General features: G+C 36.4%; 1 protein-coding gene and 1 pseudogene across 1 annotated transcript; both read right to left on the reverse strand.

Annotated features, from left to right (window-relative positions):
* On the reverse strand, positions 1–24,682 carry LOC101404086 (olfactory receptor 8H1-like). The gene is given in 3 exon segments (XM_014784230.2): positions 1–739; positions 742–1,108; positions 24,569–24,682. Coding segments are annotated over 2 exon segments (942 nt in total). The 5' UTR covers positions 1,090–1,108; positions 24,569–24,682; the 3' UTR covers positions 1–145.
* On the reverse strand, positions 17,197–18,116 carry LOC101402266 (olfactory receptor 8I2-like; annotated as a pseudogene).

The raw sequence follows: 24,682 nt of genomic DNA on the forward strand, positions 1-24,682 counted from the left end.
ATGTCCAAGATCATATCTGGTTAAGTAAAGGATGGTTCAACAGAAATACAAACAAATTAAAGAATTCAATTGTTTTTGGAAAGACACCAAGGAAATACCCTATAGGGAAGGAAGAGAAGATGAGCTTAAAAGTTTAGCATCGCTATTATATTAATTGCCTGGAGCCCTCTCTTTTCTGCATGACTCTAACGAGAATGCTTTTCACTTCTTTATTCCTAATTCTATAAATGAATGGATTCAGCATGGAGATCACAATAGTATAAAAAACAGGAGCCACTTGTTCCTTTCCCAATGGGTAGGATTTACTCAGTTTTAAATAAGTAAAAATCATAGTGCCATAGAAGATGGTGACTCCCAGGAGATGGGAGGCACAAGGGGAGAAGGCTTTTTGCTTTCCTGAAGTTGAAGTAATTTTCAGGACAGTAGACACAATGGACAAATAAGACACAGATATTATAAGAGACACCATTAAGGTGGAGCCAGTGACAATGAATGTCATGAATTCACTGTCATATGTGTCAGTGCAGGACTGGGCTAAAATTGAGGATGTGTCACAGAAAAAGCCATTGATTACATTGGAGTTGCAGAAATTCCATCTGCTCATGCAAAGTATATTGACAAAGTAGTCTGTAAAGCCAATCAAATAGGACCCAAAGATGAGGGAGCTGCAGAGTCTTGTAGACGTAACAACTGGGTAGTGTAGAGGGTTGCAGATAGACACATAGTGATCATAGGCCAATAAGGAGACAGGAAACATCCAGTGGCACCTGAGAAGGCAAAACAGTACGTCTGGGTGAAGCAGCTCATGGATGAAATATATCTGTTGGAAGTCACTATGTTCTCTAAGGTTTTAGGTGTGATGACGGTTGAGTAACTGAGATTGAGAAATGACAGGTGACTGAGGAAAAAATACATGGGAGTGTGTAGCTGGAGATCCAGGCGGATTATCAGTATCATCCCCACATTCCTCAGCACAGTAATCAGGTGTATCAGGAGAAATAGCATAAAGAGGACCAGCTGGATCTCTTCAGAATCTGTCAATCCCATAAGGATGAAGTCAGGCATGTCTGTATTGTTCTTTCTATCCATTGTGTTCAACTGCTTTAAACTGTTGAGAAATCAAAGTTGATACTTAGCAGGAATGACTTCAAAAGATTTATATTTGTATGAATGACCTGGCATAGTTATATAAGTTTAGCATTTTTAGAAATTGATAATAATGAGTGGTTTACAGAATATGATGGAAAAATTCTATTTTCAACCAAATATAGAAATAAGTATAAATTGACATTTGGACATGATGTAATAAAAGCTAACATACTGCATAATTAGAATAAGCCTGATACTGCTCTAAATTCTTCTCTTTATTAACGCATTTAATCCACATGAGAATTTTATACCATAGTTGCTACCATTAGCCACAATTTTTAGAAGAGAAAAAGCACGCAGACAGTTTAAGTAACTTAACCGGAGTCAGAGCTATTTAATGTTAGTTCTGTGATTCTACCAAGATAGATTGACTCCAGCAAGCATAGTCATAACACTATATGCCCGTTTATAACTAACTTCAGCAAACCTGAGAAAAATGCTAGACATATACTAAACAATGATGGAAAACAGTTTTAACTCTTTATTTACTGTCCTTTTGTTTCCAACATTATTTAATACTAATGACAAATAAGTTTCAACCTTAGAGGACTTTAGTAGGATGTGATAAAATTATAAGCCACATATTAGTATTAATTTTCAAAAAATATAATGGTTTTCCTAACTTGACCATTCAAAACCAAACTTCTACCAAAAATCGTATTTCTAAAATATGTACATTGCTGTAGACTCCGATTCTATCAACTCTCTATTTCTGTTTCCACAAATCCTGACATGACTTAGGGTACGGTCTAAATGATATGTGTATGCATACTCTTCTGATAATGCCCCCATTTTATTTGATCCTGACTAAAACCCTCTAACTTTGAGAATAATACTTGCTGTGAGCCAAAGTTCATGGAAAATACCTGTCTTCCAGTGTTATCTGTCTAGATATTTGTCAACCTCACAAATAAAATATAAAAACCATTTGAGTCAAAAAATTCTGTAATATAATATTTTGTTTTTTTGAGATAAGTTCTTTTCAAATTTTAGTGCATTCATTTCTGTTTTATTCTGAGGCAAAAATAGATCAACCTAGAAACTTTTTTCAGGTCCCAGTCAAGTGGAAGTTTTGCCAGGAAGTTATGTCTGAAAAGAATATCAGGAGCTACTGTGAACATAAGCAGAGCAGAGTGTGCCTTGCCTCTCACAGTCATAATTCCAGGGCCCCTCATATACGGGGGATTGATGATACTGCAACATTTTGTCATCCCTGGGGACCAATTTCAAAGGAAGATTGCTTGGCATGTTTCTGAGAACACAAGTTCAAGGACTAACTGCAGATATGTTAGGTTTTGAGAAAATAGTTGTCTTTTCCCTTACAAACCACACAATGAAGGGCCTGATGAATTGGTCTTCCTTTGGATGCTCTAAATTTTTGCCTGAGGTGCTGGAGATGCTATTTCTAGAAAAATACTTAATTACTCTATGACTGAAACTATCAGGAATGGAAGGATACATTTTTCACAGTGAGACATTTTTATATTTAAATAAGCAATACTATTGTGGGAGATCAAGTTTGGCCACCCTGAAATCTATCTGTTTACCTTGGTTGTTTTCTCTAGGGACATTTGACCTCCCCCACTAACTGCCTAAAGAATTTGACATGGTGGCTCCTTCCTGGAACAGATCTATCATGATGGCTGTAAAGATAATGTAGGATAGAGGTTACAATAAGAAAGGCACCAACAAGCCCCTCTTATCAGAAGTTCTGTCTCTCTGGCTACATTCTCTGGATGCCTCTGCGAGGAGTTGCCAGACAATCATTTACATTTATAAGGGAAATCTCCATTTGTAAATGTATCTCCCTCTCTGTTTTGGGAAGAGGGGGGATGGCCTCATTTCTAGAGGCTTATCAATGTGGAAGGTGAGGCTTTAAATCTGCATAATAACCTTACTCTTGTTTCCTGTGCTTTAGTGGTAATCTCCTGTAACTGACTCCCCCCACCCCCAACATCCTCCTTTGTCACTGGCTGATCATGGTATTTAAGACGAGAATTTCTGCTATTGTGTTGAGAAACGCTGTGTCCCTGCTTTCTCCCATGTACACATGTTATTAAACTTGGTATTATTTTCTCCTGCTAACCTGTCTTGTTAATTATTTGGCCAGCCATAAGAACCTTAAGGGAAAGGGCAGAGGGAGATTCTCCCTCTTCCCGCAACACTATCATAGGAGTATACATGTTCATTAGGAAAAAAATAAAATATGACAAAATTTAAAGAACAAATTGAAAACAAGTCAAAACTGTTGGAATATTTTGATGAATTTCTCCCAATTATTTTCTTTTGTTCATATAATGCTTATTTCTGTACCTATAGATTTGCGTAATTGTTGTTATTGTGAGAGATCAAGATTTGGCCACCCTGAAATCTATCTCTTTACTTTGGTTGTTTTCTCTAGGGACATTTGACCTCCCCCACTAACTGCCTAAAGAATTTGACATGGTGGCTCCTTCCCGGAACAGATCTATCATGATGGCTATAAAGATAATGTAGGATAGAGATTACAATAGGAAAGGCACCAACAAGCCCATCTTATCAGAAGTTCTGTCTCTCTGGCCACATTCTCTAGATGACCCTGTGAGGAGTTGCCAGACAATCATTTACATTTACAAGGGAAGTCTCCATTTGTAAAGGTATCTCCCTCTCTGTATTGGGAAGAGGGGGGATGAGCTCATTTCTAGAGACTTATCAATGTGGAAGGTGAGGCCTTGGGGCTACATAATATACCTTACTCTTGTTTAGTGTGCTTTAGTGGTAATCTCCTGTAACTGACTCCCCTCACCCCCAAAATCCTCCTTTGTCATTGGCTGAACATGGTATTTAAGATGAGAATTTCTGCTATTGTGTTGAGAAACGCTGTGTCCCTGCTTTCTCCCATGTATACATGTTATTAAACTTGGTATTATTTTCTCCTGCTAACCTGTCTTGTTGATTATTTGGCCAGCCATAAGAACCTTAAGGAAAAGGGCAGAGGGAGATTCTCCCTCTTCCCCCTACATTATACTGTATATTCAGTATCCAATCCTCATCTTATGATTAAAATTTCATAGTATATCATGACCAATGTTGTATTATCCTTTGCTAAAACCCACAATTTATCTTTTATGCATTGAATGGCACTCCATAATTAACTTCCCTCTAGAAGTGTTCGTTAGGTGATAAATAGATATTTTGAGTCATCACAAGGAAAATGTGGTGCAGGCTCTCCATTCTGGTTTGCAGTCACCTAATTTGTCCACATGGCAAAATTTGTACAATTTGTTTTACTCTTTTAGTGTACTTGTTTTTTATTTTATAAAAGAAAAAGGAGGGCAGGAGGCAAAATCAGCACTGAGACTAGTAAACATTTCATAGTTAATTAGTGGCCCAAAGCTCACTTCCTCTGTCCATGTTCAGGTCAAAGACTTTCTTAAATAAGAATGAAAAGAAATTAAAATATGAAAAGAAACCTGCAATATTTTATTGAGGATTATTTGTCCAAGATGAGGAAGCAAAGGAAGAATCTGAAAAGGGATAGACTGAGAATCAGATTAAAATATTCTTGTGAATCTTGTATTAATTCATGGTAATGTCATCAACTAGGTGCCTCGAGAAACTCCAAGGTGGGTTTGGAAGCAATTAACTGTTTTTTCAAGTTGCTTCTTTTCCTTTTGTATGTTAAATAGATGTAACCACCAGCCATCCTGAAACTGCCCAAGCCTCACCACCAGAGCTACTCCCATGACCTTTGCCTTATTTTTAATGCTCCTCCAGGAGGAGCTTAGGCCTCGTTATGTGGAAACATGTTCTCCAACTGAGCCTGTGCCAGTGAATACTCAGCTTTCCCTTTTGAATATTCCTTTCCCAACCAAATAAAAGTTCCTGCTTCCCTTTGTTCAGAGGTGCCTTGACTTTGGAAGTGATTCCTCATGGCCTCCTATTTGCTGCAAATACACTTTACTTTGTGAGACAACTTCCTTGTGTAGAGTCTTATTTAATTCAGCAGGAGGTGAGCCCACTTGGTTCAGTAATAGTAATGAAATCAGTTTTCATGTAGATTTAAAAGTGCCTCTTACAGGAAAGCCTGCTCGTACTCCAGAATTTCAGGAGATAATTTGTTGGTGTGAATAAAGGAGCTACTTTTGTATGTATTATATCTTCGATGAACTTCTGAGGAGAATTCTTCCAGTCATCAAAAGTTTAGTGCTGCTAAAGCAGGGTTATTTGGAGATTAAAAATCCAGCATAAACCTATTTGACAATAGGTAACCTTGGGAGTTAAGCCAAATGAGAGACTAATGGTAATTCTCAGTGTAAATGCCGCCTCAGTAGGTATGGTGATTGCAAAATGACCAGGAGCAAGGTTTTCTTGCTCAATATTTTCCCAACATTGAAACCATTTTGTTCACGTTTAGTGTTGCTTATGATTTCAGGCCTATTCTTGTACCATTTATTGTGTCATGGCAGAAACCAATGTCTGATGAGAGATTTTAAATCTCTTGATTTAATGATGATGTAGTTTCATTCCCTGGCTCATTACAGCTTAAGCTATGCTTCTTATATATATTTTTTTCTCTCTCTCGCCTGGATTATTCTAGCTATTGTCTTCCTTCCTTCCTTCCTTCCTTCGTTCCTTCGTTCCTTCCTTCCTTCCTTCCTCCCTCCCTCCCTTCCTTCCCTTCCTCCCTTCCTCCCTCCCTCTCCCTTCTTTGACTCATGAAAGAATGGCTCCTTTTTCTTTTTGGAATAAATGCAGTTCAATATTTTTCTTGCTCTCTGATTTATTAATTCTTATCTAAATTTCATCATTTTATTTCCCCTTCTTTATTAGGTTTGTGGGGGAGGAAAAATAAAAAATGTTCCTCTACTCTTCCACGTTCTTGGCTGAGACCCCCTTGTGATAAAAGGCAGATTAACTGGAGAAAAACAAGCAGAAGTTTAATAGCATGTATGCCCTCCTGTATACATGGAAGACACCCAGGAAAACTGAGTAACTCCCCAAAATGACCCAACCCACCATCTTAAATATCATCTCCACCTAAAGACAAAAGAAGATGATGGGGGAGTGGGGGCCAGTTATGGGAGGCCACCAGGTAAAGCACAGGAAACAAGGGCATAGTCTTTATGCAGATTTAAGTCCCTGTCTTCTCCACTGATAGGAGTTGCTAGAGATTTAGTCATCCTCTTTTTCCTGGTACTGAGGGGGAGATGGCCTTACAATGGAGATTTCCCTTATAAATGTCTCTTACAAAAGGGTAACTTCTACTAGATTCTCAGAGCTTCTCCTGTGTCTATTGTTTCTTAAAAATAACCAGCACAAGATAATCCAAAGAGGTATATTTTGGGAGAGCAAATTCTGCTCCCTTTCAGGTTGAAGTCATTGTTTTCTTCTCTAGCACCTAGTAATAAATGTTTATTTACTTTCTGTTACCTGTTTAATAATACAGGAATTTAATATTTGCATTATTTATCTGAGTGTTGCTTTACTTTTAACTTATGTGTAGTTATATTAATTATTCTTATTGTGGCACATTATATAGATAATCTAAAGTTATTTTTTTAATTTCCTATTTGATTAAAAATAATTTAAGATTATTTTTAAAATAACATTACTTTTTATCTTTTAAATTTTAATTTTAAATTGCATTGCATTGTAGTCAGAAAATGTGACTCCTTTAAGTTAAATTTTATAAATTTATGGATTAATTGTAATCAACTAATATAAACAATTCATAGATGCTGGGAAAGAAAGATTCAAATGTCGATAATCAAGTTTGGCCTTATCAATTATAGTATTTATAGATTATAAATTCGCAGCAGGAGGAAAGAGAAAAAAATACAAAAATTACTGCTACAACATGTTAGAAGATGAAAAGTACTATAAGAAAAGAAATAAAATGTAAACGAGTATAGGGGATGGGGGTGTTATGGAAGCAGGCTCACTTTGCCTGCTGAACAGTATGCCAATCACTAAGATGACCGGTTTTGCAGCAGAGAAAGTGTTTATTTGAGTGGCAGCCAAGTGAGAACATGGTAGAACAAGGCTCAAATCCACCTCCCCTAAAATGAGGGTTAAGGATATTTATGGGATAAAGGGGCAGGGTGGTCTGAAGTGTGGAGATAATGATTGGAGGTGAGGAGCAGTAAGGTAATTGGTTATCTGCACAAGCCCAGTCAAGCTTCATTGCTCTTCATAGGATGCATGTCCACAAAATGGTGGCATGAACATGATCTGAGGGTGGAGTTTTTGGTCCCCTGACATCAAAGGATCACCTATTGGACACAAAGTTGATGAGTTAGTGGTCTCAACTGGCCTGAACTGGACAAGGAGTTGACTCTCAGTTCCTGAAAAACAACTGAAGCACCTGTTACCATGGTAACCCAAGCATGTCAGACACGTTATCAATAAGGAACCTGGTGGGAGTCTGAAAATACATTGCTTATCTATATGACTTTTAAGAATAATCATAAATGGCTATCTGGCCAACAGTTTCAGGGGGTTCTGGAATAGGAGCATGAGGAAGTAATCAGAAATAGTATGGTCAAGGTAATAGTATGGTCAAGGTACTACAGTTTTTTTTTAAAGGCATTTTTCTTTCTTATTTGTTACTTTTAGTTACTTTTAGCTACTTTCTCTACTCATCCTCCCATCTCCATATTTTGAACAGCAAATATCCTTTGCAAAACCCTAACTTACTCTGTACTAATTTCTCCAATTATCAGATAATGATCTGGAATTAATTTCTGAATGGGCCTCTAATCTTTGTGTATAGGCATAAGAGTGAGTCTGACTCTACATGATATCAAAAAGTCAATTTCATTCAGTTTATTTTATTTTCATTGAATATTTTTTCTGAAGGAATTCCTGCAATACTTCTTGAAATAAAACAAATTAAGAAAAATAACCTTTTTAAAATTTTGATAGAAAAGGTATCTTAAAGGTGGTGAAATAGAACATAAATTCAAGGACTACAAATGGTTCACAGGAACATTACAAAGGCATCACAGATTAACAGACCATAAAATAACTCAGTGTCTTTATTTTGGAGCCCAATACACCGAATATATTTTAAAGTGAATGTCTTGTTACATTGTAATAAAAAAAAGAAGATGTCTGGCAAATTTCACATGCTATGATCACTTCTAGGACATAGACCTAAATATTATGAAGTTGATCATCTGAATCTGCTAAGAGCAAGAGTCCTGGGAGAGTGCATTAGAAAGAAAGAAGAGAAGACAAAGGTATGCGTGGCCCATTCTGGAAAGATGTGTATCACAGAGTCTAGAGGGAAAGTACAGAAAGAGCAGCTAGAAGAGAGAATGATGGGAGGTATGGTATGCCAGGGACAAATATGAAGAGCATATAGAAAATTATATATGGACATTTAATCATAACTTTGGACAAATAAAACATATTACTACTTCTTATGATGAGCAAGAAAAGTGTGGCACATCTTTGTTCCTGGAGAGAGACCAGCAAGAAAACATTAATAACTTAAAAAGAACAATTAGGGGCTGACCCTGTGGTGTAGTGGTTAAGTGCGTGCACTCCACTGCCGGCGGCCCGGGTTCGGATCAGGGCATGCACCGACACACCGCTTGTCCATGCTGTGGTGGTGTCTCACATAAAGTGGAGGAAGACTGGCACGGATGTTAGCTCAGGGCCAGTCTTCCTCAGCAAAAAGAGGAGGATTGGCATGGAAGTTAGCTCAGGGCTGATCTTCCTCACACACACACACACACACACACACACACAAAGAACAATTAGATACATAATTTTATTAATACTAAATAAATATTAATTTTTGAAATTATCTATAGAAGAATACATATTCAATGCAAGTGAAAATAAAAATAATACAATTAGAGCAAGTGTAAATATAAATAAGGTGCAGAAGCCATGATGTTTCACACAATTATAGAAAATTGAGCATTGTATTTAGAATGCATAAATGAAAATCCTTGGGAAAAAAAGAAAAAGAAGTGAAATAAAATCAGTTTAATAGTTCTCAATGATGATGATCAGAAATATTCAGAGCAACCAGTCTGAATCAGACACTGTGCTTAGAAGGAAAAATATCTCATGAAAGCTTAATAAAAGGGAATGAGTGATGAGATAGATAGATAGTAGCCTCAATGTGTCCCTGAAATAAAGCATAGTATGTTTCATAAGTTATCACTTATAATAGTTTATAATGTAAAATATTACACTCTAAAATGAAGTTTGCAGGAGCCAGACCTCAGTAATATAGATCAGAGAAGAAAATTAAAAATCCAAAGACCAAGTATATACATTTGTACACACAGATCTCTTCACATAAGTTACCTTCAGCCACTCCCAAGACTGAAGACTGATTCTCTTTATGGGAGATTTGTTTGTGATGTATGAGATATGAGAATGCCTAACCAGTTGAGTCCAATTATTTAAAATCATATATACAAAGTATAATTCTGTGTATACTTATTTCCATATCCTAATCATTCAGGAAAAAATCATTTGTAAAAGAATATATCTGTTAATTACTCTGCCATTTCTAATATATAAGTAAGAAATATTTTTGAAAGAATTCTAGAATTTTCAGCTAAACTATTATACCCTTTTTAATGATGTCATAATAGTTTATAACATTGTGAACTTTCAGTTGTACATTACTGTTTGTCAGTCACCATATAAATGCCTCCTTTCACTCCTCGTGCCCACCCCCCAACCCCCTTCCCCCTGGTAACCACCAAACTCTTCTCTCTGTCTGTGTGTTAGTTTATCTTCCACAAATGAGTGAAATCATGTGGCGTTTGTCTTTCTCTGTCTGGCTTATTTCGCTTAACATAATACCCTCCAGGTCCATCCATGTTGTTGCAAATGGGATGATTTTGTCTTTTTTTATGGCTGAGTAGTATTCCATTGTATATATATATCACATCTTCTTTATCCAATCATCATAAAGTAATATTTTTTAATGTCAGCATGCACAAAATTGTCCAATACCAAAGAAAGATTACAAACATGAGTAAGGTAGAATCCTTGATCTTAATGAATTCATTACTGTGCTTCCACAAGCAAGGAAAATATTTTCTTACATATTTTGTATGCAATATATTTGCTAGATGTTGTGGAGAGCACAAATATGAATAAGTAAACTCCTCGCGAAAAGCTTACAATCTTGTTGGAGAAAGAGAAATATAAACACACATTTACTTTTAAGAGCACCTCATCAAATTAGTCTTCAGTTCCTTTCAACACATATTTTAAATGTGGTTGCCTAACTCCTTTGACTTCTGCTCAGTGATTGATGCACAGTAAAGCCTGTACTGAGGGACAGATACACCTTTTCCAGTGGTCATTTTGTAACAATGCCTAGGAGAGTTTATTAAACGGAGTTTACCTTAAAGTCTCTTTTCAAAGAAAAATAAAACAAAAACCCAGTTTCTCCTTTTAATACTGTAGAATTAACAAAGTCTTTCTGCTTGATTTGGAGAAATGAGAGTCTCTATATATGCCTTCAAAATGTCTCAGGAATTAGCGGATAACGAGGGGCAAATGAGAAGCCCCCCGCCAGGGACCCAGAGGGCAAAAGAGAGAGCCTCCCCCCCCGCAAACCGGACCCTGCAGCTCAGCCGACCAGACCAGACCAAGCAATCTGTGGCAGACCAGATCAAGCGATCCGACCCGCGGATCACAGCGGAAAAACCGCAGCAGAGTGCAGGGGGCTTAGATTACACAGACCTTTACCACCACACAGTGGTGGTGGGTGGAAATTGCAACCAGAAATTTCCAGGATGAGGGAAAACAAATCCAACACAGGAACCACAATGCAAAGATATATGAAATCACCAGACCAGAAGGAAAATGACAAGAACCCAGAAACCAACCCTGAAGACACAGAAATCCATAATCTAAATGACAGAGATTTCAAAGTAGCTATCATAAAAACACTCAACGAAATATGAGACAACACAGACAAACAATTCAATGAGATTAGGAGTTTCTTCACAAAAGCGATTGAAATCATCAAAAAAAATCAATCAGTGTTGATGGAGATGAAGAACACAATGGAGGAGATAAAGGAGAATCTGGAATCTTTAAAGAACAGAGCTGACAATATGGAGGAAAGAATTAGCATTTTAGAGGATAGGAATACAGATATGCTCCAGATGGAAGAGGAGAGAGAACTAAGACTAAAAAGAAATGAAGAAAGTCTCCGAGAAATATCTGACTCTATTAGGAAATGTAACATGAGAATTATAGGTATTCCAGAGGGAGAAGAAAGGGAAAGAGGAACAGAGAGCCTATTCAAGGAAATAATAGCTGAGAATTTCCCAAATCTGGGGAAGGAGCAGGAAATACTAGTAAGCGAAGCCAACAGGTCACCTAAATATATTAACAGACAAAGGCCCTCTCCATGACACCTAGTGGTTAGGCTGGCCTCAATGACAAAGAAACAATATTGAGGACAGCTAGACAAAAACAAAAAATAACGTACAAAGGAACTCCCATCAGGCTCTCAGCGGATTTCTCAACAGAAACTTTACAGGCTAGGAGAGACTGGAATGATATATTCAAAATATTGAAAGACAAAAACTTTCAGCCAAGAATACTCTATCCAGTGAAAATATCCTTCAAATATGATGGAGAAATAGTAACTCTCCCAGATAAACAAAAGCTAAGGGAGTTGATGGCCACGAGACCCCCCACTACAAGAAGGCCCTCAGGCCTGAAAAAAGAAGAGAATGGGAATACAAAGCTTGGAGCAAGGAGAAAAATAGGTAGATAAACTCAGAAAAATAGTAGATCTTTACCAGAATAGGTTAGCAACCACTTAAATACTAAAATCAAAGATCAAAGGAAGGAATTCACCAAAAATAAATTTAACCTCATCACTGTAAACACACAGCCACAACACAAGATAGAATAAGGTATAACAAGAACGACTTAGAAGGGAAAGAGGAAAGTGATTGAACTGACTTAGTATAAGGAAATAGGAGGCCATCAGATAATGGAATATCTCATACACAAGATTTTTTACACAAACCTCAAGGTAACCACTAAACAAATAATCAAGGCAAAACCACATATGATAAACAAAGAGAAAACTAGAAGAATCATAAGACAGAACAACCAAACCGAATTGGCAGTCCAAAACAAATGGGGCAAGAAACAAAGGAAACGCAAAAGAACCAGAAAATAAGTGAGAAAACAGCAATATTAAGCCCTCATATATCAATAATTACCCTAAATGTAAATGGATTGAACTCTCCAATCCAAAAGATTCTGTATCCAAAAGATACAGAGTGGCAGGATGGATTAAAAAGCAAGACCCAACAATATGCTGCCTCCAGGAAACACATCTCAGCACTAAAGACAAGCACAGGCTCAGAGTGAAAGAATGGAAGACAATACTCCAAGCTAATGGCAAACAAAAGAAAGCAGGTGTTGCCATACTCATATCAGACAAAGTAGACTTCAAGATAAAACAGGTTAAGAAAGACAAAGAAGGGAAATATATAATGATAAAAGGGACACTACATCAAGAAGACATATCACTTGTAAATATATATGCACCCAACATAGGAGCACCAATGTACATAAGGCAACTATTAACAAACCTAAAAGGAGACATTAACAACAACACAATAATAGTAGGGGATCTTAATACCCCACTTACATCAATGGATAGATCATCCAGACAAAAAGTCAATAAAGAAATAGTAGACTTAAATGAAAAACTGGAAGAGATGGACCTAGTAAACATACACAGAGCACTCCATCCAAAAACAGCTGACTACACATTCTTCTCAAGCGCGCATGGAACATTCTCAAGGATAGACCATATGTTGGGAAACAAAGCAAGCCTCAATAAATTTAAGAAGATTGAAATCATAACAAGTATCTTTTCAGACAATAATGCTATGAAACTGGAAATGAACCATGAAAAAAAAAACTGTGAAAGTGACAAAAATGTGGAGATTAAACAACATGCCACTGAACAACCAATGGATCATTGACGAAATTAAAGGAGAAATCAAAAACTATCTGGAAACAAACGAAAATGAAAATATGCCATACCAAACCATATGGGATGCAGCAAAAGTGGTCCTGAGAGGGAAACTCATAACGATACAAGCCCACCTTAACAAACGAGAAAAAGCCCAAATAGGCAACCTTAAATTATACCTAACAGAACTAGAAAAAGAACAAACAATCCCAAAGTCAGCAGAAGGAGAGAAATAATAAAAATCAGAGCAGAAATCAATGAAATTAAGACCAAAAAACAGTAGAAAGGATTAATGAAACAAAGAGTTTGTTCTTTGAGAAGATAAACAAAATCGACAAAACCTTAGCCAGGCTTACTAAGAAAAAAAGAGAAAAGGCTCAAGTAAATAAAATTAGAAATGAAAGAGGAGAAATTACAATGGATACCACGGAAATACAGAGGATTATAAGCGAATACTATGAGAAATTATATGCCAACAAATTGGACAGTCTAGAAGAAATAGATAAATTCTTAGACTCATACAACCTCCCAAAATTGAACCAAGAAGAAATGGAGAATCTGAATAGACAAATCACAAGTAAAGAGATTGAAATAATAATCAAAAACCTCCCAAAAAATAAAAGTCCAGGACCAGATGGCTTCTCCGGTGAATTTTATCAAACATTCAAAGACGATTTAATACCCATCCTTCTCAAACTATTCCAAAAAATAGAGAAAGGTGGAAAACTTCCTAAATCATTCTATGAGGCCAACATCACCCTGATACCAAAGCCAGACAAAGACAATACAAAGAAAGAAAATTACAGGCCAATATCGCTGATGAACATAGATGCAAAAATCCTCAACAAAATATTGGCAAACCGAATACAGCAATACATTAAAAAGATCATACACCATGATCAAGTGGGATTTATACCAGGGATGCAGGGATGGTTCATCATCCACAAATCAATCAGCGTGATACATCACATCAACAAAACAAAGAATAAAAACCACATGGTCATCTCAATAAATGCAGAGAAGGCATTTGACAAGATACAACATCCATTTATGATAAAAACTCTCAACAAAATGGGAATAGAAGGAAAGTACCTCAACATAATAAAGGCCATATATGACAAACCCACAGCTAACATCATACTCAACGGGGAAAGACTGAAAGCCATTCCTCTGAGAACAGGAACGAGGCAGGTCTGCTCACTCTCATCACTCCTGTTCAACATAGTACTGGAGGTTTTGGCCAGAGCAATTAGTCAAGAAAAAGGAATAAAAAGAATCCAAATAGGTAACAAAGAAGTGAAACTCTCACTATTTGCAGGTGACATGATTTTATATATAGAAAATCCTAAAGAATCTGTTGGAAAACTATTAGAAATAATCAACAACTACAGCAAAGTCGCAGGGTACAAAATCAATCTACAAAAATCAGTTGCATTTCTGTATGCTAATAATGAAATAACAGGAAGAGAGCTCAAAAAGATAATACCATTTACAATTGCATCAAAGAGAATAAAATACCTAGGAATAAATCTTACCAAGGAGGTGAAGTACCCATACAATGAGAACTACAAGACATTATTGAAAGAAATCCATGATGACATAAAGAAATGGAAAGATATCTCACGCACGTGGATTGGAAGAATAAACATAATTAAAATGTCTATATTACCTAAAGAAATCTACAGATTCAATGCAATCCCAATCAGAAACCCAATGACATTCTTCACAGAAATAGAAAAAAGAATACTAAAATTTATATGGGGCAACAAAAGACCCCGAATAGCTAAAGAAATCCGAAGAAAAAAGAACAAAGCAGGAGGCATCACAATCCCTGACTTCAAAACATACTACAAAGCAATAGTAATCAAAACAGCATGGTACTGGTACAAAAACAGACACACAGATCAATGGAACAGAATTGAAAGCCCAGAAATAAAACCACACACATACGGACAGCTAATTTTCAACAAAGGAGCTAAGAACATAGAATGGAGAAAGGAAAGTCTCTTCAATAAATGGTGTTGGGAAAACTGGACAGCCACGTGCAAAAGAATGAAAGTGGACCATCTGCTATCGCCATTCACAAAAATTAACTCAAAATGGATCAAAAACCTGAAGGTGAGACCTGAAACTATAAAACTCATAGAAGAAAATATAGGCAACACACTATTTGACGTTGGTCATAAAGGAATCTTTTTGGATGACATGCCTACCCAGACTAGGGAAACTAAAGAAAAAATAAACAAGTGGGACTTTATCAGATTAAAGAGCTTTTATAAGACAAATGAAACCAGAATCAAGATGAACAGACAACCCACCAGCTGGGAGAGAATATTTGCAAAACATACATCTGACAAGGGGTTGATCTCCATAATATATAAAGAACTCACACAATTGAACAACAAAAAAACAAACAACCCGATCAAAAAATGGGCAGAGGAAATGAACAGACACTTCTCCAAGGAAGATATACAGATGGCCAATAGGCACACGAAAAGATGTTCAACATCACTAATCATCAGGGAAATGCAAATCAAAACAACACTAAGATACCACCTCACGCCTGTTAGAATGGCTATAATCACCAAGACAAAAAACAACAAATGTTGGAGAGGATGTGGGGAAACAGGAACCCTCATACACAGCTGGTGGGAATGCAAACTGGTGCAGCCTCTATAGAAAACGGTATGGAGATTCCTCAAAGAATTAAAAATAGAGATGCCCTATGACCCAGCCATCCCACTACTGGGAATCTATCCAATGCACCTGAAATCAACAATCCAAAGAGGCTTATGTACCCCTATGTTCATTGCAGCATTATTCATCATAGCCAAGAAGTGGAAGCAACCTAAGTGTCCCTCGACTGATGATTGGATCAAGAAGATGTGGTATATATATATATATACAATGGAATACTACTCAGCCATAAAAAAAGACAAAATCGTCCCATTTGCAACAACATGGATGGGCCTGGAGCGTATTATGTTAAGTGAAATAAGCCAGAAAGAGAAAGACAAACACTGTATGATCTCACTCATATGTGGAATACAAACCAACACATGGACAGAGAAAACTGTACTGTGGTTACCAGGGGCAGTGGGTGTAGGGGGTGGAGGGTGGGCACAAGGGGTGAAGGGAATCATTTATATGGTGATGGACAAACAAAAATGTATAACCTAAAATTTCACAATGTTAAAAACCATTAAAACATCAAAAAAAAAAAGTCTCAGGAATTAAACTACAGGTAGTGCTTCATTTCCCTACACACACACACCCCCAAACACACACGCACACACACCTTTAAAAGTTTTTGAGGTCTTTGAAATTAGGGAGGCACATTATGGTTATTTAGAAATTGAACTGCTGATTTTGATGGAGAACATATTCCACTTCATAAATACATCACTTTTGTATGTAATCAAAGATCACATTTGACAAATAAATGATCAAAATTTTATCTGTTATGGCAAAAGGAATCCACATTATTGAGATTTCTCTATATGATTTCATGTCTGTTGCCATATTAGTGTTTGCACCTCACTGAACTGACCTAGTCCACCCTCCCTCCTGTGGCTTATATTTCTTATGTTAATTCTGTACTCTTTCCTTTGCTCTCAGGCTATCAGCTATCATTTCTTGTTGTTAATAACACTTAAGAGTTACCATCTCTTAATCTACTAATTTTCTATTCTCAATTTTTTGATGGCTGAGAAAACAGGATGTCAAACCATATGAAAAGTCAATTTAATAATTGTTTAAGATGCTTCAGTGTGATGGCACACTCACACATGGATGTTCAGGGTGGATTCAGTCACTCATCAGACACTTCTTTACTTACTTGTGCGTGTCTACATCTGAATAATTTATGTATTGATTTGAACTCCTAATACGATGATTCAGTAGTCCATATAATCAAATAAAGAAATAATTCACCTCCCAAATTTCAAGACTCTATGTTATCATTTAGTTTGTGTTATGCCTTTTGAGGTTACTCTACTATTTTACTAATTGTTCGAGCAATTGAATGCCTGAAACCATCCAGGTTTGTTTTCACTGTAACATGCATAGATTCGTCACGGAAAAGGTTTTCTGTGTCTGACTCTCAGGAGAGCATTTTTTATGTCTTTGTTCCTCAGACTAAAGACTAGTGGATTCAGCATTGGAATGACAATGGTATAGAATACAGGTGCCACCTGTGCCTGGGTCAGGTGTTATCAGGCTGCAAATATGTGAAAATCAGGGACCCATAGAAGAGAGTTACACCCATGAGGTGGGACACGTAGGTGGAAAGGCCTTCTGTCTCCTGCAGACTGGATCCTCAGGGTGGCTGAGATGATGGCAGTGTAAGTGACAGTGATGATGTGGAGAGAATTAAGAAGAGTGAACTCAGCCAGAAGAAAGAGCACCATTTCTGTGCTGGATGTGTCTACACAGGACAGGGCCAAAAGATCTGTGGTGTCACAGGAAAAATGATTGATGCTGGAATCACAGAATGACAAACTGCTTATCACACAGATGGATATCAGAGAATTTGTGAAGCATATGGTATATGACATTACTCCCAGCCAGTTACATACTTTCTGGGACATAACCATAGAATACAATAGGGGATTGCAGATTGCTATGTAGTGGTCACAGGCTGTTGACCCCAGAAGAAAACACTGGCTATACAACAAACCCACAAAAAAGTACATTTGAACAAAGCAGCTGACAAAGGAGATGATTTTCTGTTTGGATTGGAAATTTATCAATGCCTTGGGTGTTACAGTAGAGGAATAAAATATGTCAACAATGCTAAATCACTAAGAAAATAAGTACATAGTATCTGGCCCTGAGAGTCAATTTTGATTAACACAATTAGTCCGGGGTTCACCAAAACAGTGAACAGATAAATAAAGAGAGACATTAAGAAAAGGCTGACTTGTAGCTCAGGGTGATTGGTAAATCCAGAGAGGATGAAGAGAGTCACCTCAGTGAAATTGTTCTCAGCCATTTTTATCAACTCAGGCCTTTGACTTACTTGGATAACAATAACAAAAGTTAGAGAAGGATTCACATCTAAAGAGCTAATACTCAAAGTTGACTTAGACTCCAATAATGAGATAGCAACAGATAGAAAGCAAATATGCAATTTCAAACTTATATACAATTTTCATCTTTTTTTATAGAACTGACAGACACTAATAAAAAAATTCATAGTTCACAATTGTGTGGAGTTGATAGCACTCTAAAAGATATCTATCTGGAATGATTTTTGAATAGATTCCTCCTGAGATATACCATCCTCTACACCAGTCTATCATTGGGCCCAAAATCATATACTTAGAAATTTATCTACTGGAATTAATTATACAATACACTTAGAAAATATAAAGATAATTTAGGAAAAGAGGTTCTATAATTTGTGAATTTAATGATACGTTTGTGTGGCAGTCTTAGTTTTTCAACACCTGACAGCTACTTTGCAGGGTTGTTTTAGGAACTTAATAAGATCTTAGATGGACACAGCTAATAGCTCCTTGGACTCAATAAAGCTTTGCTAAATTTTGTAGGGAAAAAAAATATATGTGCATATATATAGAGAGAGAGAGACAGAGAGAGGCAGAGAGAGAGAGAGAAACATCCTGCTTACTTTACATGTTAATGCTAAAATTCTTTACACTTTTTTTTTCTATCACCTACCCTTCCTTTCTATTGGTGAGCCAAGACCAAATGAGGAACTTACTTAATCTATCACACAGTCTAATTGTTTCCTGTGTGTAGTTAGTGAACATGTTTGTTTCCCATAAAAAGTGCACGGTTATCTACAACATCAGGTGATATAGCCAATTCATTGGCAAGCAGTAGTTTTCAAGTCAATGATAAAAAGGTTACAAACAGTAAAATAAGTGATTTGTTATAATTAAATTAAAGAATTAAAAAATAAGGTGATCTCACTAGAAATTAGAGAACTTATTGCTTAATTCAATTGACATAAGTATGTGATAAATAACTAAAACTGAAACTAATATGATATTAATGTAAGTTTGATTCATATATTTAACTCCCTACTTGAGTAACCCAAAGAACCTTGAAGTTATATTGAGTATACTTCATCATTTAGTGTCTCCTGTGATCACAAGTGTTCCTATTTATTTACCCATTCACTTGTTTAACAAACATTTAGTCGATGAAGGCATTTTATCTTGCCTGTCATTAAAGGCATTTTCCTTAAGGCTTACCAGAAGATGCAGGCATGTGAAAAGAAAAAGTTTCTCAGTGTGAGAAGCACACAAACACACATAACCGAGTTACGGGAAGAAGACGATGATAAAACTAGACTTAGCTGGGATTTAGTCATCCGAAGGAAATGCTCTGTGTTTTCAGCTATCTTCTACCTATTTTCAGGTTTATTATCAGACAACAAGAAGAGAAAATATTGTGCAATATTCACTAAAATCACCATTAATTTTTGGCATACAATTACATTTGCCTCATCTACAATTCTGAATCCTATGAAATGGCAATATAATGGCTTGAATCTGTTGTTGTTGTTGCTGCTGCTGCTATTATTAGCATAGAGCTCTATTTCCTGTATAATGGACCCCTATTAATCTTATGAAGTTGATGAAAGAGATATTGGTGGTTTTGATGACAATATTGGATATTGTGTATATTACATTCCATTGATAATATAAAAGTAAGAACCAAATTAACAAAGTAATTGTTTACGTGCCTTCTTGAGAATTAAAATCTAATTTTTTAGCTCAACCCTAGATTCATATTTAGGATTAGTTTTTTTCTTAGTGTATTTCTAAAGTAGTCCCATGACAAAGGATTGTCTTCTGAAATCTAGTGTGTTAAACAGTCTTCTTATACCAGCATCTCATCCTCAAACTCTCAAACTTATAGCATGAAGGAATTGGTTAATTAGTATCCTAGATCTCTTGAGATTTGTATCTTACTTGTACCCCAAGGTCTATTCTTAATTCACCTGGAACACATCTCCAATAGAACACTGCAGAAATACATATTCCTTACTTTTGTATATTTCAGTTTAAATAGCCATGGACATACTGAAAATGTAATTGACGTAGTTTAAAAATCATGTTTATTTTGATATTATTAGTGGGTGTGTATATATATATACACACATGTATATACACGTGTATATATATAAAACCTTTATATATATAGAAAACCTTTTCTAAAACATTATGAAAACACATGGCATACATGATGTTAGAGAAGCCTCTCAGCAAAAAAAAGTGCGATTTCCTATCTACTGATTTAATAGTGTTAATATACCATGAAATCATGTTACCATCCATGTCAACAAATCATGTGTGTATTTATTTTTAATGCAGGCATTCAGTGATTTTTAATCGACTGTGCTCAGTGGTACATACACAAAATCATTGGCTGAGAAGAAGTATGCCATTTAGGAAAATGAACTAGAAACCTTAAGGAAAAATCAGACTCATGCTCTCGGTTTCATGCTCAGCTGATAGGTCAGTACTTCTAAAAACTCAACTCACATTATTATTCCATTTGTTGTTTGTTTATTTATTTATTTATTTTTTGATGAGGAAGATTGGCCCTGAGCTAACAGCTGTTGTCAGTCTTCCTCTAATTTGTTTGTGGGTCACCGCTACAGCATGGCTTGATGAGTGGCGTAGGTCTGCACCAGGCATTCAAACCTGTGAACCTGGGCCAACAAAGTGGATCATACTGAACTTAAGCATCAAGCCACTGGGCTGCCCCTGTTTATTTCTTTAAAGCAGCTTCCTAGGCCACACCCTATAAAGATTCTAAGTAGATCTGAGATTGACACACAAAAGTGAATTTTTCAAAGTGCCCCAGGTCCATGGACTATTGACAAGCACTCTGACAAACACTAGCTTGGAAGGATCTCACAGATTTGTCTAATTAAATTATTTCTCTACTGTGATTGTTACATTCTCTTATTTTACTTATCTTTAAAAGGAATTTAGTATTACAAGGATGAAACAAGACATTCTTCATTGGGGAATAAAAAACACATCTCTAGGTCTACTTGTCACATTAGCAATTTTAAAAAAGGAATAAAATCTATTATAGAGGTGCCATATTACCTACCGATGATCAGCATATTCAGATATCAGGACAAAACAAACAGTACTACATTTTTTTTCCCATTCTAGTATGTGTCTTGAGAAAATAAAATTTTAAAATAATTGGGTTGTATACCCGAAATCTTAAATTTCCATCCATTCTCTCACTCATTCTTTCAATACATTTATTAAGCAGCTATTAAATAACAGATACTATGTGTGGGACTACAAAGATGAGAATGATGTTGTCTCTACTTTCACAGTATTTAGAGTTAATTGCCTCTTTCAAGATTCAAAATTTGTCTCAATTCTTTAATATTCTGGTATTTGGTGAGAAAATAGGTACAGTGGCTACCAATATGTAATTGGTATAGAGACTGTCGTTGACCATGCTCTAGGCTCAATGCTTGCTCAATTGAATTAATGTTTGCTTATAAAGTCATTGTGAATTCTAGTTAATCAGATTTTTAAAAAACTTTTTATGTAGATATTTTTAGACTTACAGACTTTCTATATGTGCTTCACCCAGCTTCAATGAATATTAACGTCTTACATAATCATAGTACAATTACTAACACTAAGAAATTTACATTGATACAATAGTATTAACTAAACTACAAATTTTATTCAATTTCACCAGTTTTTCCAAAAAGTCCTTTTTCTGTTCTAGGATCTAATCCAGATCATCATCCTGCAATTAGCGTCACGTTGCCTTAGTCTCCTGAAATCGGTGACTGCCCAATTTTCTTTCCTTTTCTTTCATGACCGTGATACTTGTCAAGATTCTTGGTCAAGTATGTTGTAGAAAGTCCCTCAATTTAAGCTTGCCTGCTGTTTTCTCATGATTAAATTGAGGTTATTCATTATGGGGAAAAGCACCAGAGAGGTGACATGTGTGCCCTGTTCGTCTTATCAGAGGATGCATGATGTCCATTAGTGACATTACGAGTGATGTTAAACTTGATCACTTAAAGTAGTGTCTGCCAGGCTTCTTCACTGCAAAGTCACGGTTCTTTTCTTTGTAATTTATATAAATAAATAAATAAATTTGGGGAAGATAATTAAGACTATTTAAATATTTCATTTATACTTTTTGGCATCCTATCAATATGTTGCCTCTACCCATTATTACTGTGGTATTTTGTTAGCAAATTCTCATTTCCCTTATTCTTTTGACATATTTTAATTGGAATTATTCTCTAAGAAAGAGTTGTTCTTTCTTCTCTATGTATTTAGTTAGTTATATACCAATATGCACTTATTGATAATTATTTTGTTCTTTGGGTTATTATCCAATACTACCATCATTTATTTTGTTGCTCAAGTTGTTCTAGCTTTGCTAATGGAACCATCATCAGATTAGCTCCTGTGTGTTTTGCTCTTTGGACAAGCTACTGTGTTTTTTTCCACTTCTTACATTCTGGCAGCACAATATGCTTCTGGCTCATCTTATCTTTTCCTGGACTCAGCTCTAGAAACAACCACTTCGCCAAGGATCCCTGCTATCTTCTATGGGAGGATGGCACCTGGAAACTAGGATCTGGACAACATGTTCTATTTTTATGTGTGCACTTATATTTTTCCCTCGAGAATATATCACTCATATATATATGTAGTTTTTTTCCCCAAAGCCCCAGTAGATAGTTGTATGTCGTAGTTGCACATCCTTCTAGTTGCTGTATGTGGGACTCGGCCTCAGGATGGCTGGAGAAGCGGTGCATTGGTGTGCACCCGGGATCTGGACCCGGGCCACCAGTAGCGGAGCACGTGCACTCAACCACTAAGCCACGGGGCCGGCCCTGTCACACATATTTTCAATGCTCTTAAATTTCCATGTCTTTGTGATTATAACTTTTTAAATCAAGACTCTATGTTATAGTTGAAAATGTTTAGATTTGGGAACCATAATTCTGAGATTGTGTCCAGAAATATCATTTACTAGCTTTTTGACCATGTGAAAACTTTTTTATCTCTTTGATCCTCAGTGTCTGTGTCTGCAAACTGACAATAGTAGTACATTGATACAGGCTCAAGACAAGGTTGACATGAGGGAATCCATAGTGTAGAAAAGAAACTCTACTGTAACTTTGAATGACCTCTGACTAACTAGCCCAGCTGGATATGCACCCTCCAGGAGATCTAACTGCTATGTTGATTTTATGACCCCTGCTTGTGCATGTACCTCCCAGCTGCAATAAGATGATAACTTTGTTCTTTTGAGTTCCTTAGGAAGGTGATGACCCCCCAACAGAGAATCTATGCTAATAGCCATCATCAATGAAAACTGAAAGATCTGGTGTGGTGACTCCCAGTCTGTGAGACCAGAAGGTCAACATTCCTAACCTCCTCCCCAATAACCCACCAGTCTATATAACTGCTGTAAGACTTTTTCCCTCTTAAGATGGTTCTTTTGGACATGAGTCAGCCATCTTCCCTCTTTCTAGCAAGCTGTAATAAAAAAGTCCTTTTTCTCCTACCACCTTGCCTCTTGACTATTGGCATGTCTTGCAGTGAGCAGAAGGCCCCACATTGGGCGGTAACAGTACCCGCCCCATGTGTTTGTGAAGATGAAATTCAATAATACATATAAAACATCTTGCATGATATTGAGAATGTAGTATGTATTCAATCAATATTTGTTCTATGTCCTTAATATAAATGACTTTATACCTGTAAATACACATTTATTAAACTTTCTTTCACTGTTGGGCATTTGTATTAATCATGATATTTGTTTATTTTTTTAAAAAGTAATGCAGAATACACATTGATTTGTTTCCTTTAGATAAATAACCAGAAGTAGTATTTGCGGGCCCAAACTATAACTTCATGCTACATATTAGCATGAGGCATTCTGCAGTGGTCAAGCAGGTGTTAATTTCCGTGAGCGCTGTCCCTGCCCTCAGTTTCACGGTAACCTTGCCTACATGGACCATTTACCTCTTGTCAACTCCATATTCACTAGAACTCTGACAAATCAAAGGTTATCTTATTAGATATTTGTTTCATTACTCTGCATGGGAAACTACCTCATATCTTTGTTTACAACTTTTATGCTCATCACTTTAAATAAACCTGATTCCAATAAGTGGCTTTTTTTTTACTGTAATAGATGGAAAAACTCCTAATCTTTTGACTGTTTTTATTATTTATTTACTCTTCAGTATCAAATACGCTAGTAAATGATAGGTAAGAAAATCTTATGAAATAATTAACTCACCAAGTTATCAAACAAGTGAGTAAATTGCAAACTTATTATGTGATAATCCCTTTCCCAGTAGTTCTGGAACTATGAAGCTGAACAAGATGCGGTCTTTTCCTTACAGGAATAAACAGCCCAGAAGAGGAGTTAGCAGTGAAAACATAAACTTACAAGCAGACGATCCAGCCGATGATCCTCCTGGGGGAGGGAGGCCGGGCCAGGCAGAGAGCGCGGGCACCCAGCAGCAAGCGCAGTGGGCAGCTGGCGATCCAGGCCCAGGAGGGC

The sequence above is a fragment of the Ceratotherium simum genome, chromosome 24, assembly GCF_057802395.1.
Source record: "Ceratotherium simum simum isolate JZ-2026a chromosome 24, ASM5780239v1, whole genome shotgun sequence".
In the NCBI taxonomy this organism is placed as follows: domain Eukaryota; kingdom Metazoa; phylum Chordata; class Mammalia; order Perissodactyla; family Rhinocerotidae; genus Ceratotherium; species Ceratotherium simum.